Source organism: Mus caroli, chromosome 16 (genome assembly GCF_900094665.2).
Source record: "Mus caroli chromosome 16, CAROLI_EIJ_v1.1, whole genome shotgun sequence".
In the NCBI taxonomy this organism is placed as follows: Eukaryota; Metazoa; Chordata; class Mammalia; order Rodentia; family Muridae; genus Mus; species Mus caroli.
In genome coordinates this window covers 46,718,537-46,735,728 of record NC_034585.1, presented here as the reverse complement: position 1 = coordinate 46,735,728, position 17,192 = coordinate 46,718,537, and the positions used below count along the sequence as shown (strand labels likewise).

The following is a 17,192-nucleotide window of genomic DNA, read 5'->3' as shown; positions in this document are numbered from 1 at the left end:
AAAAACCAAAAGAACAAACAAACAAAAAAACCAAACAAACTGTGATCAGCTAAAGGTGGACAAAATTCAGGGCCTTTTCAAGGTCCTCACAGACCACCTCATGTGCTACACAAACAACTAAAAACGCCAAAGTAACAAAGAATTCTTTATGGCATCTCTTGAAACAGTGACTTAGAAAAAAAAAAGTCACATTTTAAAGAAAATTAACAAAGAGGCAGTGAAAGTTTTCGCACTGGTTTTCTGCAAATGGAGAAAAGTTTATTTATTTATTTATTTATTTACTTATTTATTTTTAATCCACTCACAGAAACCTGACCCTGTGGTAGGTAGAAGAAAGAACACAATAGCTGAGAAACAAAACACAGAGGGTAAACATGGTAAAGCCATGCCAGGAATCCTAGCATGGTGTACATTCGTTCCCACTACAACAATATTTTTAGGTAGCAGCAGCTTGTGTAGCAAAACACACATTTCAAAGCTACGACAAAAGCCTGTAACCATGGGACCATTCTGGACTTCCCGTCAAGCCAGAGCCTGTTTTAAATTTAGCTCAGCCAACACATGATTGAAGTGTTTTTAATCTTATGCAGAAGTTAATTGTGCTCTAGGGAAGAAGGCCTCCTCTGTTACCTGCAATTCTTTGTTAGCGAGGTGAACAGGCAGGTCACAGCAGTAAAATAGAAAGCAAAGCCTACGTGAGAAAAGGATGGGTTGCAAGTACTGACGGCATGAAGACGTTTTTGAAAATAAAATATAATTACAAATGGAGTTACTAAATGCCAATGGGGCTGGAGAATCATAGCCTATTAAGGTTAAAGAATGTATTATATATTAAGGCAGAAAGTTATGGACTTCTTTGGGAAGTATTAACAAGCTCATGCATAGGTCATATTCAGGAAACATGTTTGATGTTGATCTGGAGTTCAGAAAAGAGGGGAAAGCTTGGGTGTGTAGAGAAGTCTTTTTCTCTTTAATCCTTTCCCACATGGTTGGGACTAAGTTTCTGCATGGAAAAGTAGATATATCACCCCCAGTGTGTCATGCAACAAAATCTCTCCACGAGTATAAAACTCCATCACGGTGAGACAAATGTATGCCAGGATATCTACACTCCTTATGCAAGGAGTCTTAAACACTCAGTCAACAGGTGCACGGCCTGAAATATGTGTACCAAACATAGCTGCTAAGGAACCAGGAGGTTCCCATCCATGAGACCCTACGAGCTCTGTTCTTTATCTACCTACAGAAAAAAAAATGACACTGTCACAGGTAAAAAAAAAACAGAGAACACAATACCAAGCTAGATCTAAGATGGAAATACCAAGAAACTTGGACATTCATGATTGACAATGCCCCTGTCATTTAAAAAAAAAAGTTGTAATTTCAAGAAAGCTCTCTGCTTCCTTTGTAACCATCCATGTGTGTCAACCAGTGCACAACCATGGGTGAGCTCTAAAACTCATCTGTCCATGCATCAACCAGGGCACAATCACATGCAAACTTAATACTTACCGTCATTCATCATTCCTTTTGACTCTTTAAATGCTGAGGATTAGTAACAAGCAGGCAATTAGTCAGAAGGCAAGTTAGTAAGATTTCACAGTTAGAAATAATCTCAACATAAATAGATATGCTAACAACACAATGCCAAGTATCCCTTAACTAGACAGCTACACTCATTTGAGGCTCTCATTCATTGCAAAGCTCACACCCACAGCACCCACGAAAGCAAACAGACTTTCTGGGGAATACAGATCTAGATTTACACAGAAATTAAGTGACACATTTTGGTATCACTCCATAGTGGCCGCCTGTATTTTTCTAAAATTGACAAATTAGAAATCAGAAGCCACAGGGATGATTCTTTACTGAGGGTGTGACATTTCATCTTGTCCAGTAAAAAAAAAAAAAAAAAGAAAAAAAAAGGGCTCAATGGTCCCCTTGCCCAAATGTCACTCAGTATAGCACGGGACAGTGAGAACATTACCAAAGCAACACTGCTGCCAATTTCTGATGAAGAATCAAGAAAGTATCGAGAGATCAAGGCCAGAAAACATATGAACAAAAAAGCAAGCAAACAAACAAAACTCCCAAACTGGATTCTTCCCAAGGGATTGATGGGCATTCTAACACCTTTGAGGATCAGTTCAAACTATGATCTGCTAATAGACCCAGACTTATAATAATCACATACCGTTAAGGGGTTCCTCTACAGCTTTCTGGAAAATATTTAAAATATATTTATAGAAAATGTACATTACTTTATGTTTTTTCTGCTAAAACTTACACTATCATTGAACTTGTATTATAAGTGGAGAATCCTATGGTCTAAAAGCAAAATAAGACAGCAAAAGCTAATGAAACAAAGCTTCCCAAGGCTAGTTAATAGTTTAATAATAACTGCCTTATTCTCTTAGTATTTTTTCTGTGAATAATTCCCTACTCCACCCACCATTCTCAGTTCAAGAAATTCTTATAAAAGTATTAATGTACAAACATGCAAATTGCAGTAACAGATAGAAAACACAGTTAAATAAGAGATGGTAGTGAAGCAGAATCATTTTCACATCATGCAAATTGAACTCAGTAACAGCAAGAAAATTGGTAGGATTTAACGGTCCATTGCTTAGGTTATCTCTAAGAGGCTCTAGGAGAACTGTTAGCTGCTCGTGGCTAACATAGCTGTGACACCAGTCTCCTCAGAATGAGAGGCAGAAGTGAATTAACACATTGTGCCCAAGCCCGCCTTTTGGGCGTGTCCTTAGAGGCTGCCAGAGTTATCTGCCAGTCACTATGGACAGGAAGCTGAGTCCAATATATTCCCACTTCAGATCTTAATTCCATGTAAGAACTCTCAGGTCTGTCACCATGGTGAGTTTATACAGTAATTTTTTTTCTCATACATTTCCTCCTGAATTTGATCTTTTTCTTAGAATTTTCCTAAAGACCTTATGGAGGTATTCAAATACAATAAAACCTTTAGGAAGGAAAAATGCTGATAAAATCGTAGGCCGTTATTTGGAATGGATCTTTTCAACAACATATACCTTACAGACTATACTTTTTAGTGAAGTCGATTTAACACAAACTTTTCTTCCTTAATGCTGTGCTTGAAACTGTCACTCTATAAACTCACATCACACAAATCCAACAGATGGGGAGACACAGTGGAATCAGCTTCCTGCTGATGGAAGAGATAATTATATTCCCCCTCCTAGAGTCTGCATCTACATAGGGAGTACAAACTTACAGGGCCACTTCTATCTCATCAGTTCTTAAATGCCTCAAGGTAAGTCTTAGGACACAAACAGACCAATTCATACACAGGCCCTGAAATGACTTCAGCATTGCCTTAATTTGATGTCACATTAAGCAGAGAACCAAACAGTCCAATGTTCCAATTACCAACCCCTCATTTTAATCCACCAAACAACTGCTTTTAATTGATTTAATAAACTTGGACTTACCCTAGGAGGTTGTATAGTCCTCTGGTTGGAAGCTGGTATAAATAAAAAGCATAAATGCAACCAATAAGATACATGAAGCAATATAATACTTAATTTTAAGATAACATACATGTCCAGGACTAAAGCCAGAAGGTGCTAGAGACTCCAGTGCAGGAGTTGTAGCTTTGATGGTCTACTTGAAGACTACAGAGGAATCTTGATTAAATGCATTGACAGGAGAAAAGCAAAGAGATTCCTACAGCAAATAAAAAACCCCCATAGACTCACTCATGTCCATGTGCCTCTCTCAAGTCAGATACCTGTCATACCTCATGTTGAAAAGAGTCTGTCAACTACTCACTGCTACCAGGGTGCCATCGCTTTCTCCTTCCCAGCTGGGATGGCCAGAATAGGGCAACGAGTGACTTCCCCTCTCTCAACACACTCTCCTTGTTCCTAACTGAGCAGCCTTTCTTTCTTTCTCTCATATTCCCAGTCCTCAAAGCTCTAGGCAGCTAGCAAGCTACAACAAAGCATGATCCCTTCAACACCCCCTCCCTCCCGCGAGCTTAGAACTACCCCAATTTGGTAGTTTCAAACCAAACCAGGGCTCCTCCCTCTGTGTATTCCTCCCTGGCATTTTGAGTTGCTCCCTTTACTACTTCTGCACAGATTAGCTAATAAAGATGCAATAATAGAGGGCAGGAACTAAATGACAAGAGGGAAAAGAACAACATTAGACTGGTTTTAAAAAAAGAAAAGAAAAAAAGAAAACTTCCTTGTAAAACCAGTTTAGGAAGCCATAGAGAGCAAGGAAAGCAGGCCTTAACACACAGCCTGTGTCCCAAGAACAGGAAAACGAGACCAGAAATAGTCTCTCAACAACTCAGGATTCTTTTCCTAGGCACAATTTCCTACTCCACCCATCTCAGTTTGAGAACTCCAAGCTTCTAGGTTTTTTAAACAGTGTAAGCACTCCGAGAGCCACCGCGGAATGCACAATGTAGTTTTAAGGAAGGAGCAAAGCAGAGTAATTTCCCAGTCATTCTGGACTGCTGAGAAACAGTGTTAGGGCTTATAGCATTCCACAGAAACCCAACTGGCTAGCACACAGAGGCACGCCCAAGACAGCCAAGTTCCCTGCCCAGGCAGACTCAGCAAGCGTCTAACGCTAATGAAGATCAGGCTTTCTCAAACAGGAAAAGTGCAGCCAACAGGCCAGACATACACATCACATTACCAATAGAATTAGAAGAGGTTAAATTAAAAACAACTAGAAACATAGGGATAGGAGGGACAGGTTTCAAAAGAAAAGAGAAAGTAGGCAAGGAAGAATTTGGAGCGGAGAGAAGAAATTTGGAGTGGTGGGAATGAAGAAAGAAGCAGCTATGGAGTGTATCACATAGTTAGGCAGGAGATTGGGAGCAAAAACGCAGTCATTCTTAAGTTATGTAAACTGAACTCAAGTAACACAGTTACCCCATCCCCCATTGAGGCCCAGGGAACACTGGGGAAGAGAGGGCAGAAGGAAGATAAGGGGTGGACGACAGAAAGCAGAGCTACAAGACTGCAATCTTCTGGGCATGCTACACACATTCTAACCATGAACCTAATGCAATTACACCTGCCTGCAGTACACCTCAACAAGATTGGGCCTGTCAGAAGCCAGGTGCTGATGGGGGTGGAACCAAAGGGGCCTGGGTCCCTTCCATCAAAGGAATGGCTAAGGAAAGATTGTGAGCCCTGGAGAGGCATTCCCTCAGCTGAATAAATACTCATGAGCCTGTCAGGCTCCAGTAGACCGTTCCAAACTCATGGTCACTTAGATGGCCCTGGTTAAACCCATTGGGTCTTAAAACACAAAGAATTTCATGCTGTATCTCATGAATACAGCAAAGAGATTTGCAGGGAGGAGAGTGGGTTGATGGGGTGCTAAGGAAAGGCCACATGGAGGGTGACAGTAATCAGAATGTATTCTATATACACCTGTATGAGAATGTCGAAGGACATATTCAGTGATAAAAGACTGAGAAAGCACAGTAGTGTGTGCACAAATTCAAAAATAGAAAAAAAAAATGGTGTTCTACTGAGAGTCACGGGGGAAGCCAGATTTATGCTGCTCTCAACCTTGCTCAGGGAGGTTTCCGTTTGCAGTTGTTAGTGGTGAAGGCAGACTCATCCGGAGCCAAAGTGCTGAGAGTCAGTCAGTGACAGGATGCTTAGCCATAGATGGCCCTCTGTCTCCACCCAGGGCCAATGAATGTCTCGGAAGACTGAACTGAAAGAGCTGGAGGGTGGAAGGAGAGCTAAGAAACGCTGCCTTCAGGACATGAAGTCATTCACAGACACATCCAACTCATATCAGATGCAGTTGGTTACACAAGAACTGCACAAGATCTGGCCGACCAAAATTCCAGCATGGTTGGAGGACGACTCATAGGACCTCTATCTCTAGATAATGAGCTATTGGCAGATTATGGCTGCTGAGGGAGAGAGAAATCAGTTTTCCCTGGGGGTGTGGCTCCACTAATTGGACTCAGAAGACTATCATTATCATCATTATGATTATTGGCAAAAATACTGCCACGCACATGTGGTCAGAATTAACTGGATTAGGAAGACTATCAATAATAATAATAATAATAATAATTTTAAGTGATTAAGAAAGGAAGACATGGAGTCAGAAGGAAAATGGGTTAATGGGTCCCAGAGAGAGTTGGAGGGAAACAGTTGGGGGGTCTATATGATCAACACACATTGTATACATATATGAATATTTCAAAAGATAAATAACGGCCAATAACAATATTTTAGAAAATTAAGAGTCATTATTTTATGTTTATTACAATTGTGTGTTTACATATATATATATATATATATATATATATATATATACACATGTAATTTAAATGAAGTCATGCTACTTGGGGTGACAATACTGCCCCCAAAAGCAATAGACCATAAACCAAAAACCCCACTACAAGGCATGAGAAAACTTTCAACTTGTTGGTCAGGGGAGTTCAAGGACTCCCCAAACAATATAGGCTACTGGCATGGCCCTTGGTCACCCCTCAAAACGGCAGGTAACGCCCTATTGCTGAAGACACACATACTTTGGACTCAGGACTCGAGGAATGAAGCTAGATCAATGGAAGTCTCTTTTTTTAAAGACTAGATCTCAGGGTACAGCATGGAGCTATGAAAGCTGCCAAAGCAGAAAACCAATCAATGATCCTGCCCAGCTGTAACACTCATGAATCATGACAATGACCATAACAGCAAGATATACCCAAAGGTGTGGTAGTGGCACTTCTATACTGAGGGTAACTAGCAGTTGTCTAACTCGATATAAGGCCTGATCAATAGGAGGGCATTCATACTTGACCATGGTTAATCGTAGCCAACCACCTGTGACTGGTAAGGCCAAGGACTCAGAAGAGAGCCTACTCCACCTAAAGCAGACCTGTGTCCTAAAAACGTATCCTTATACTCACAGCTAAGTGTAGTTCCCACTTTCTTTCTGAAGCCAATGGAGATGATCACAGAAACAGCTGGTCAATATACAGAGGACAACTGACGATCCTGGGTGCCTAGCCAAAACTGATGAAGCTACAAAATGACCCCTATACCTGTGGTTTAGCATACAGGTTAGCAACACTACAGAAGGGGGGCAGAAAGCCTGTTAACATCAGATGACCGGGATGTTTGCTGCAGCACTATGTGTAATGTACATGACCCCCCTAGAGCATCTTTTATAGGACAGGGAAGCTGCACCCATGACATCTCAATAATACGGTTGCCTAAACAAGACCTACATAATGACTGCACTAGTTGGCATGACAACATGGGTGGGGGAAATCTCACAAGATCCTGCCCCTCAGTGAAGAGGGACAGGCAACTCATGACTACTGAGAGAAAGGTCAGTCTTCTCTGGGGATAAGCCTCCTCTAGATGAATGAATTCCAAGGGGTCAGTCATGGACACATACGTATGGACAACCCTAAATGAACTCAGCAAGTTGGGAGTACACATTTACCTTACCCATAGATAAAATAATTAAAGAGTATGAGGCCACGAATTTGAGGCAGGGGCACTGGAGGAAGGAGAGGCAGGGCAGAAATGATATGAATACAGTTATTCATATCAAATGAGACAGTGTTACTTAAAGAGAGAGGGGAATGCATCCTAAAGCTAACTCCTTGGCTTTTGGTGGTCTGTCCTGCTCAAATTATACCGCTAAAATGTTCTGATCTGAGGATGACTAAACAGCAATTAGTCTTTCCTACTGGCATCTTTGAGAATTAAACCAATTGAAACTTCTTTTTCTTTAAAAAAAAAAAATCACGGCTAACTGCAAGATTTCAGAGTATCCATTTTCCTCAAGAAATTTGTCTGTTGATACAGGAAGGACCATTGAATTAAAGCTCACTATTTAGAAAAAAATGAGGAAGTAACCCGCCCCACCCCCAGGACAATAGTGTTTGACTCTGATAAATATATAAACATTTCAATAGGGATTCTGCCCAAGCTGTTCTTCACCACTAGTGATGATTGTATCCCAAGACAAACATACTGTATCTTACTGCTGAGTCCTATGTTTCCTATAACGTATACGCCTGACTACTAAAAGTGAAATATAAATGAAATTTTGAAAAATAAAATAGGGACCTAACGGTGAGGATGAGATAGTTGCTAACAATGAAGGCTGCAGGGCCGGATGCCAGCGACCGTGAAGGCCAGCAGAGCGACCGTGAGGGCCAGCAGAGCAGTAACCAATGCTGGTTCCTGAGACCAGTGGGATGGTTCAGGGGTGCTGAGTCCTACCAACATCTAAGCCGCACGATGTCCTCTCCTGTGAAGCCAGTTATGCACCGGGCCTCATGAGCCCTGTGTGTCTCTGAGGGCCATGGCTGGCTTTAATGAGTGACCTTCATTGTGGTGGCACTCAGGGAGGGTTTGTTCCTCGAATCCAAGCAAAAAAGGCAACCTCTGTTCGAAAGTGGCAGTGAGTGGTAGAGATCTACCACACCCAACAGGCTCCCCAGTAAACTAAACTGAGAGCCCTGTGACCATCAAGACCATCAAGACCATTGGTAATACAAAGCGTTCTTGTTTCGCAGTTTCCTATCAGAGCAAAACCTCCTCTATCCTGCAGGGAAGCTCTCTAGGCTCAAGGAGTCATAAAGAAAAAAGCTGCTTCTGGGAGCCCTCGAAACCAGGTTCACCTGGCTCCTCCCTCTCCCAGCTTCTAAGAGCAGAAAAGAGAGCTGATTGTCACTCTCAGACAAGCTGTGCTGCCTGGACTCAGACCAGACTGGCCGCCTAGAAAACGGATCATCAGAGCTACCTGGAAGAAGCTCAGAGCAGCTGAGCTGTCTGCATAGGACACCCCAACCTACGGTGGTCCCTGAAGTCTGGGTAGGGATCCGGTTTTCAAGGGCCTTTGCCACCCATGCTGGTGTTTTCTGAGACATTCCTGCTCCCGCAAGTAACCCCAATAGAACTCACAGGGTCCCCAAATTGGATTTTGGGGTTATCCGTGCCAAACAGTGACCTGCCACTGTTTTCCTATTCAGGAAATCTATTCATCTCCTGAGGAATGCTGCATACAACAAGCGTCAGAGATAACAACATTTCAGAGTTAGATTCACACTCATAAATGTGTCCATCGTAAGTAATTCTTAAGGTGCGCTCTGTCTTGCTAGCCTCCTGTTCACTAGTGCTAGATGGCTGCTAAGTTCTCCCTTTCAAGTCTAATTTGGCCAGCTCATTTTGAACAGAACTATAGGAACAGTGGCTATGAGGGACACTAGTTGGTCACGATCCTTGGATGTTATAGAACTAACTGTGCACGAGTTAGTTTTACCTGGGTCAATTCTCTCTAATGGTGATATAAGCCATGTGATAAATAAAGGGCATGCTTGGTCTGTTGTTATCTTGTGTCATGAGCCTGGGCACTGGTAGTCATCTTTTCTTTCTAAACTCAAAACTCAAAAGCTTTAAGCATTCCATGCGCGCTTACTTGCAGTCTTGCAATGATTCTTGGTATGTTGCTCTCTAAAATACCTGACTACACTCCATAAATACAACTGCAGGCTTTCAGTTCCTCGGGAACAATTTTTCTAGTGATTTATATACACCTTGTAAACACAGATGAGGAAAGATATGTGAATAATTATACACACAATATATATGTGCTTCTGTATCGTTTCAGAATACTTGAGACGTTGTGGCAGACGCAGTTCTGAATCCCAGCAAGTGGATTTGAGTCAGAACAGCTGTACCTGCCCCTACACTGCCGAATAGTAAAGGCTTTAAAAACAAACAAGCAAGCCCTGTGCCATACAAATAACGACTACAGCTGCTCTATACAGAAACAAGCTCTGCTACAGTGAGTTCAGTAAGTTTCTGTTAATCTTTCTTATGTGCTCATATTAAGTTATAATTCTCTGACTTCATACAATTAAAATCCTTCTCATAAGAAAAAAGTACAATACAATTTAAAAATTATATTTTGCTAAAGAAAGCCAACGTTAAAAATCAAATCCCTTAAAATTGCAATTAAGGCTACAAATTTAAACTCAAAGATCATAAAAATATAAGTTATGATTATCACAGGGATATTAACTAACTTTAGAAAGAGAACTTTTAAAAAAAAAAGTATCTGAAGATTTTATTGCATCCAAATCAAAAGCCACCCATGTCTCCAATGGGGTCTGCAACGAGCAGAAACAATTTTGGAAACAAGACTTTCACTTTCTGATAAGAATGTTCAAATTTGGAACCTTAATGCTACGCCGTATGTTTAGATTTAAGCAGTCAGGACATATAAGCCAAGCACACTCACTGTCCTAGTCTACCACAGTGGCTACAGAGCAGCAACCATTCTGTACCTTTCCTTCTTGCCTCTCAACTGACCGAAGGTGTCTCTCTCCACTCTGGTGTCAGACAAGTTGATTCGAAAAGTTAATTTAGGATAAGTTCAAAGTGTCAATAAAACTGTACTAAACTCTTATATTACATACAGTATATTTACCTAGCAAACCATCATAAAGAAAACACCTTGGGTACTCTGATTTCACTTTGCTTTAATTTAACACAGTAATCTGGATAATTACTGTAGCTTTGTGAGCTTCACAGAGCTCTGAGCCATGGAGAAAGTTCTAGATCAGAGGCAGAAAGGCAGCCACTGGGCAATCGCAGTGCTCATGATAGCGATGCTGCGCAGAACTCTTGATCAGATATGGAAGCCTGGGAGCAAAAGGATGCATTCCAGATAGGGAGGGAAAAAATAAGAGTGGAGAGCTGGCCACCGGCCACAGAGACACCTAAGCCACTGCATCGGAGCTGTGTGAATACTGCAGGTCACATACTGTTCTTAGCATTCATGGGAGCAACCAAATCAGCGGTGTCAGCTCCCAAGTCCAGACACAGGCTGATTGGAAGACTAACAAAAATAGAATATGCATCCAAATTCAAGGCATCAGAGTCAGCTCTGGTACGCCAGCCGGCTACAGATGTCTTAGCTGTGCTTGATGTGGCGTAAAGTCGGGAGGATTCAGTAAGGGACAACTAAAACTTAGGAACACAGAAACTAAAGGCAGGTAGACTTTGAAGTTCTTTACATAAAAACATTAAAGAGAAAATAATATATATATATATATATGAATATATATATTTCAGATCAAATTTCATGATCAGAGGTGAAGAAATAAAGTTCAGAAATAAAGGTGGAAAACTCTTTGAAAGTCTTATGCAAATACCAGGGTAAATGGACTGACTATACTATTCAATGTTTTGTATTCATTTTTAGAAGTTCATCTAAGAGTACATTGGACATACTGATTTGTTTCAATGACATAACTTTTGAGTCTCTTGTTCCATGGTGAAGAGAGTGCTATCATTTCATAAAAATAACTACTTCTTTTAAGGGCGACTCATCAATCCTATGGCCAGGGCCAGGTATAGCTTACGCAAGGCACACTCTAGTTTAGGCATCACTAAAGGCACTTATCTCTGTCTAGACATGTTCATAATAAGAATGCAGAAAACCCATATTCGAGATTGACAGATTAAGCACCAAGTGGTGAACCCAAGTCTACACTTACTACAAGCTGATTTTAAAGGCAGGTAAAATCTTGAATTTAAAGATCTCTTTTAATATACTGGGTTTTCACCAGAAGCGTTTTAAAGCAGTGCACTGGAAGTCATTGCATATTAAATACAGATGTGAGAGGCTTTAATTTTCAGGTCCTTTCTCCAGAGGGGAATCTGTGTATGTAAGCAGTGTATACAGAGTCCAGAGAGACAAAGAGCTCTGAAAGAGGAACCTGGAACATGGACGGACCTTCCATACTAATTAATATGGAGCCTCCAAAGGTATAAGCCTCTTTTGCTTATAAAAATAAATGTTATTCCTCCTAATACACTGAGACATTTTCTTTCTTAGGTTGTAACTCAAACTGCAGAAATCCACATGCCTACACCCTGTTTAATTGGCATCTCTCCAATTATATTTTCTCCTTTTTGGAGACATCAATAGGTTTCTACCCCCAGCTCGAAGGATGCACAAAATCTATTTTCTAAGTATCTGAAATTCTTTGCAGAGGCTTAAAAAGTAAGATTAACTTACCGACAAACTTCATATAAACTAATCCAAGTAGTTCTGCTAGAGCTATGATACCCAAACCTGAAATCAAAAGGGGGCCGTGCACTGGCTCACACGCTGTAGAGACAAATGAAATATTGTTAGATATTTGTTATAGATGCATATAAAGTAAAGCAAGCTTAATTTAATGGAATCAGCAGTAACGGATAATATCAAGTATATTTTTTCTTTAGGTTTGGTTGTAGAGTCTCTAGATTTACATACTAGGCAAATAGTACTACCATTGAACTATACCCCAGCAAATGCCAGCTTGGAGGATATTATGTTTTATTCTAATGACCAGTAAAACTTTTATCCACATGTACACAGTATACAAATATCTTTATTACTAGCTCACTAAAATAGCTTAATTATTAATAGGAAAAAGAGCATTTTTAACAGTGTATTCTTACTGTACCAAGATTAGTGAAGAATAAAGTCAAGGTAAAGTGAAAGGTACCACTCAAGCAGAGCCTGGTTATCTGACAAGTTCCCACAAATATAGGCACCATAGTTGGCTATGAGAGCTGTCATCTCAGAAGCCATATATTGGCAGCATTCTTGTAGCTATGGGAAAAATACTACTTATACTGGTGTGTGTATGTGTGTGTGTGTGTGTCTGTCTGTGTGTCTGTATGTGTGGAGGGGAGTGTTGAAAAAAAAAAAAGGCTGAAAATTCCAAATGCGGAAAAAAGCGAGGCGAAGCAAAATATCCCTCCCTGATGGTGTTACCAAACAGACTTTGCCAGTTTACTACAAAAATTAACTGTACCTTACCACACAATGCAAAAATTACAGCCCTTGGTATTTAGCCAACTAGAGCTGAAAATTTATGTCCACAAAAACACATGCTCATTTATGTTTACAGTAGCGTTATTCATCTGTCATAAAAAGAGGAAAGCAACCAGGATGGCCCCTCAGTAGGTGAATGCAAAATCCTAAACACATTATGGCAACAATATTTTCCAGCACTAATGAGCTACTAAGCTATAAAAAGACATGGATGAAACTTGAGATTAATATTTAAAAATGAAGGAAGCCCACATGAAAAGGCACAAACGTAACCCCCGGATTGTGTGTGGACAAGATCTCTGCTTTCCTCATAGTATACATCCAGCTCTAAGTCATTTTGAAAAACTCAAGGAAAGTTAAAAAGGTTAGTGATGTCAGGGGTCAGGGGGAGAGACAGATGACCAGAAAGTACACGAGGGAGATTATTCCACGTGACATCACAAGGGGCATACATTGCACATCTGTCATAGCTGCAGAAAGTATTATACAACACCAGTTACCAAGTGTGATATAAGCTATTAATGTGGGGTGCGAATGAATGTCTCCATGTAGGTTCATCTACTGTACCAGTGCTAATGCTTAGGGAAGCAGTGTGTCTATGGGGAATAGAAAAGGGGTAGTATATATGGTAACTCTCTGTCCTTTCCACTAGGCTTTCCTATGTACCCACAGCTATTCTAAAAGAAAAATTTAGCTAAAAAGAAGAGGAGGAGGAGGAAGAAGAGGAAGAGAAGGAGGAGGAGGGAAAGTAAGAGCGGTAACCTCATTGACAGCTCAGAAACACCGAAGAGTGTGACTCACCCATGATGCAGAGACACAGCCCGACCAAAGCAAGGACGTAGCCCAGCACTTGAGTGATCAATATGGCAATGGTGAAAGAGGTCATTCCAAAAGCTGGGGGGAGGGAAAGGACATAACAGAAACGTGTTGAGAACTCTGATGTAGCAATCAGTCCTGTGGACATTTGCCCCACTGAGAGACGGACTGCATGCAGTCCCTCGCCACATGACCGGTTTCCCAGCTAACCTTCGCATAGGAATGTCAGCTCCAGACTCACACATACTGAGAGCTTTTACTGTCAGGCATCTGAGAGGGACTGGAGGTCTTTACCAAAATCCTGAAGCAAGGTTGTGCTTACATTTGTAAGTTGTGCGGTATGAATGGCTTCTGTACGTGCACACAACCGTTCTGAAGGGGAGGAAAACCCAGCACCCAAACGTAACCTCTATGCTCTGTGGGTGGACAAGAGCTGTGCCTTTCTAACGGACCTTTAAATACAGCCTAGGGATTCAGTGTTAAATCAGACTCTTTAACAGTAACAAAAATATGACCTTGACTTATATTTAAATGCACAAAAAATGAAATTGATTATAGTTAGAATAGCCATACAATTCAGTGTTACCAATGCTTCTGAAACGCATGACTTACAACCCCATTCACAGAGCCAGTCTTTCTACCGCAAAGAGGAAAGAGTGCTTCTAATACTGACTTACAGCTATAAAAGCCCCCAAATTAGAACATGCAATAGCCATTAAAATATACCACACTTTAAAATTACACTAATGCCATCAAATATGCAAAAAAACCCCTGCTTTCTACATAATAATTTTTGAGAAGTCCTAGCAACCTCAAAATTAATCTGAATGGGAAATGTCACTAAGAACACAATGGACAATGGAAGAAAGGAGCGTCTACTGAACTGTTAAAACCATACAAGGCTATTTTCACCAAGTATTTTTTCTTTTAAGGAAAAAGGCAAAAACCAGACTGTAAGAACAAAGACTTACCTGTCATAAACACATTGTACTGAAGTAGTATTAATATCCCCGTAGAGATTACAATGAGGCCAAGTCCAGAAGCATTCTTCACGGGCTTTTCTCCTGTTTGTCAATACATATTGTTTAAGGTATTTTCTTAGGTACTTCTTTGTGAAGTTGTATACTTACTCTACTAAATGCTTTAATCTCAGTGCTACCTTGTGAACCGTGAAAGGCTTAAAATGTTTTCCTTAAGTCCACACAAAGTAAGTAATTATTATTTTTTCATCTAGGGCCAAATGAAAGGATCCATGGCTCAACATCTTGACTCTTTTATTTGGCTTTAACTCTTTAACGGCCTTACACGATTCCAGATGATAAACTTGGCCTCACCTTGCACCATACATTCTCAGCATTCAGTCTGCCCCCCCCTCCCCCAAGCCAAATCACATACTATTTCCTGATCTCTATACAGCTGCCAAATCTGTCCCAAAGAGCCTCCTGTGCCGCAGCATCCCCAAGAGACGGCAGTGGCGCACTATGGTCTGGCATAATGAGGCTCCGGACTTTGCTTTCCTTCCGGTCTCCCTGCCTCTCTTTCCCACTCACACTTTCCCCTCTCAGCTGCAATAAGCACTTCAGACAGACAGAGCTCCGAGTTCACGCCCATTTCCACATCTTAGCCAGGGAGCTTTGCCTCCATAGTGGATTGAATGGAAGCTCTGATTATATTCCCACCTTCCTGTCCCTAGGAACCATGAATACAACCTCATGTGTCAGAATAAACACTGAATGGGAAAAGATAAGCTACTAAGTTAAGGATTGAAAAAGAAGATCTGGCCTGAATTGAGTGAGTGCCAGAATTCCTAGTTAGTGTAGAGGGGATCAGGGAGTGGGACCTCATACAGACGCAGAGGTCACAGAGGTCAGGAGGAGGAGGTGATGTGAGCAATTCTACTAGGGAAGGAATTCTAAGCACTGTCTGTCAACACCAGAAGCTAGAAGAACAAGGACAAGGATTCTTCCCCAGAGTCCCCAGAGGGGGAAACAGCCCTTGAGAGAGGGTTCAGGCTGCATCACTTGCCACAAGCTGTCACAGCAGCCCTAAAACCCAATGCACACCCCTTTGGAATACTGGCTCACCTCAGCCCCCAGCCCTGATTCTGGTACCCATGCATCTTACCTGGGATGAGAAGGATGGCTCCAACAACCACGATGACTGTGAGCACCAGCCCAGCAACGAGCAGCAGAATGATTCTCTTATTCGTATGGCTGGATTTATATTTGAGTGCTTCAAAGAAAAAAAAACAAAGAATTATGTAACTCAGTTGCAAGCGATGCCATTTCTGTAACAGACAATGTGAGAGAGACACTGACAACTCTCCGTATGTGAGAAGCCCCTGAAGCACCACTCCTTAGCCCCTCACACCCTACCCCCATGCATTTTTATAAGCCATGGCCATGGGAAGGTGAAGGGGTAGGTGATATTCTATTGCCTGCATTTTATACAATCAAACTGCATACAAAAGGTTTCTAAATCGAAGCATCATTAAGCCTTTTCACATTTCCCCCCAAAGCAGTGGATCTGTGCATAGACTATGGCAGGATACCTGGACCCTACATACTAGATGCCAGAAGAGTCCTCCCTTCCCCATCTAGCAATCAGCGTGCTCCCAGACACTTTTAATTTCCCCCAAGGAGCAAAATCACCCCAAATTCATAACACAGCAGAGCCCACACACAATTCTGGTAAGAGATAGCTACATAGAGAGAAGCACTGAGAAAACAAATGTCCTTAAAAAAAACGTAGTAAGACACCTAGAAATCTAGGTAATGTAATTTGAAAATGAGAACAGAAAAAGTAATAAATAAATCATATCACATCCTTGCAAAATCCCAGGGGAGAAAAATCCCTAAAACTTTCAACCAAGATCCTGAAATAAAAAACACTGCCAAGGTTCAAGAGGATCCATGGTGGGCATCACTGATCAACATGCAGGCTCAGTCTCAGGTGCCATCTCCCTTACTGACACAAAACATTTCAAATGGTAGGTCTCACACAACAATTTCTTTTGTTCTCTATTGACCTTTTTGTTTTGTTAATGATGAATGTTTTCCATAAAAAGGAAGGAAGGAAGGAAGGAAGGAAGGAAGGAAGGAAGGAAGGAAGGAAGAAAGGAAGGAAGGAAGGAAAACCATTAAAGGCCACCAGAAACAAGACTGAGGAACAGAGAGCTGCAGGAGAAGAGACTGAAATGCTTCTAGTGCTACCTGTAAACTGATATCCTGCTTGCTGGCAGCCGAGGGGGTGTGATGGTGTGAATGGAAGTGCCCCTCACAGGCTCAGGCATGTGACCACTAGGTGGTGCTGTTTGGGGGAGGTTACGCATCTTCTAGGTTACGGAGCCTTGCTGGAGGAAACAGGTCACTAAAAGCAGGCTCTAAGATTTTATATATCCCCCCTTCCCAGTCCCCCTTCCTCTCTCTCTCTCTCTCTCTCTCTCTCTCTCTCTCTCTCTCTCTCTCTCTCTCTCTCTCTCTCTCTCTCTC

At 41.4% G+C, this 17,192-nt stretch overlaps 1 protein-coding gene across 7 annotated transcripts in view; it reads right to left on the bottom strand.

Moving 5' to 3' along the window:
• The window catches only part of Cd47 (CD47 molecule), a 56,755-nt gene that overhangs the window by 1,556 nt on the left and 38,007 nt on the right, over positions 1-17,192 (bottom strand). For 3 of the 7 annotated variants that reach the window (XM_021185141.2, XM_021185144.2, XM_029470295.1), the window contains 7 exons: positions 15,826-15,933; positions 14,673-14,765; positions 13,687-13,779; positions 12,079-12,171; positions 3,468-3,499; positions 2,195-2,219; positions 1,513-1,545 (listed from right to left, as the gene is read on the bottom strand). In XM_021185141.2, coding sequence (XP_021040800.1) covers positions 1,513-1,545; positions 2,195-2,219; positions 3,468-3,499; positions 12,079-12,171; positions 13,687-13,779; positions 14,673-14,765; positions 15,826-15,933 — 477 coding nt within the window. Of the gene's footprint in view, positions 1-1,512; positions 1,546-2,194; positions 2,220-3,467; positions 3,500-10,098; positions 10,385-12,078; positions 12,172-13,686; positions 13,780-14,672; positions 14,766-15,825; positions 15,934-17,192 lie in introns of those variants that run through there. The other 4 variants (XM_021185143.2, XM_021185145.2, XM_021185142.2 and 1 more) reach the window with 3 other exon arrangements.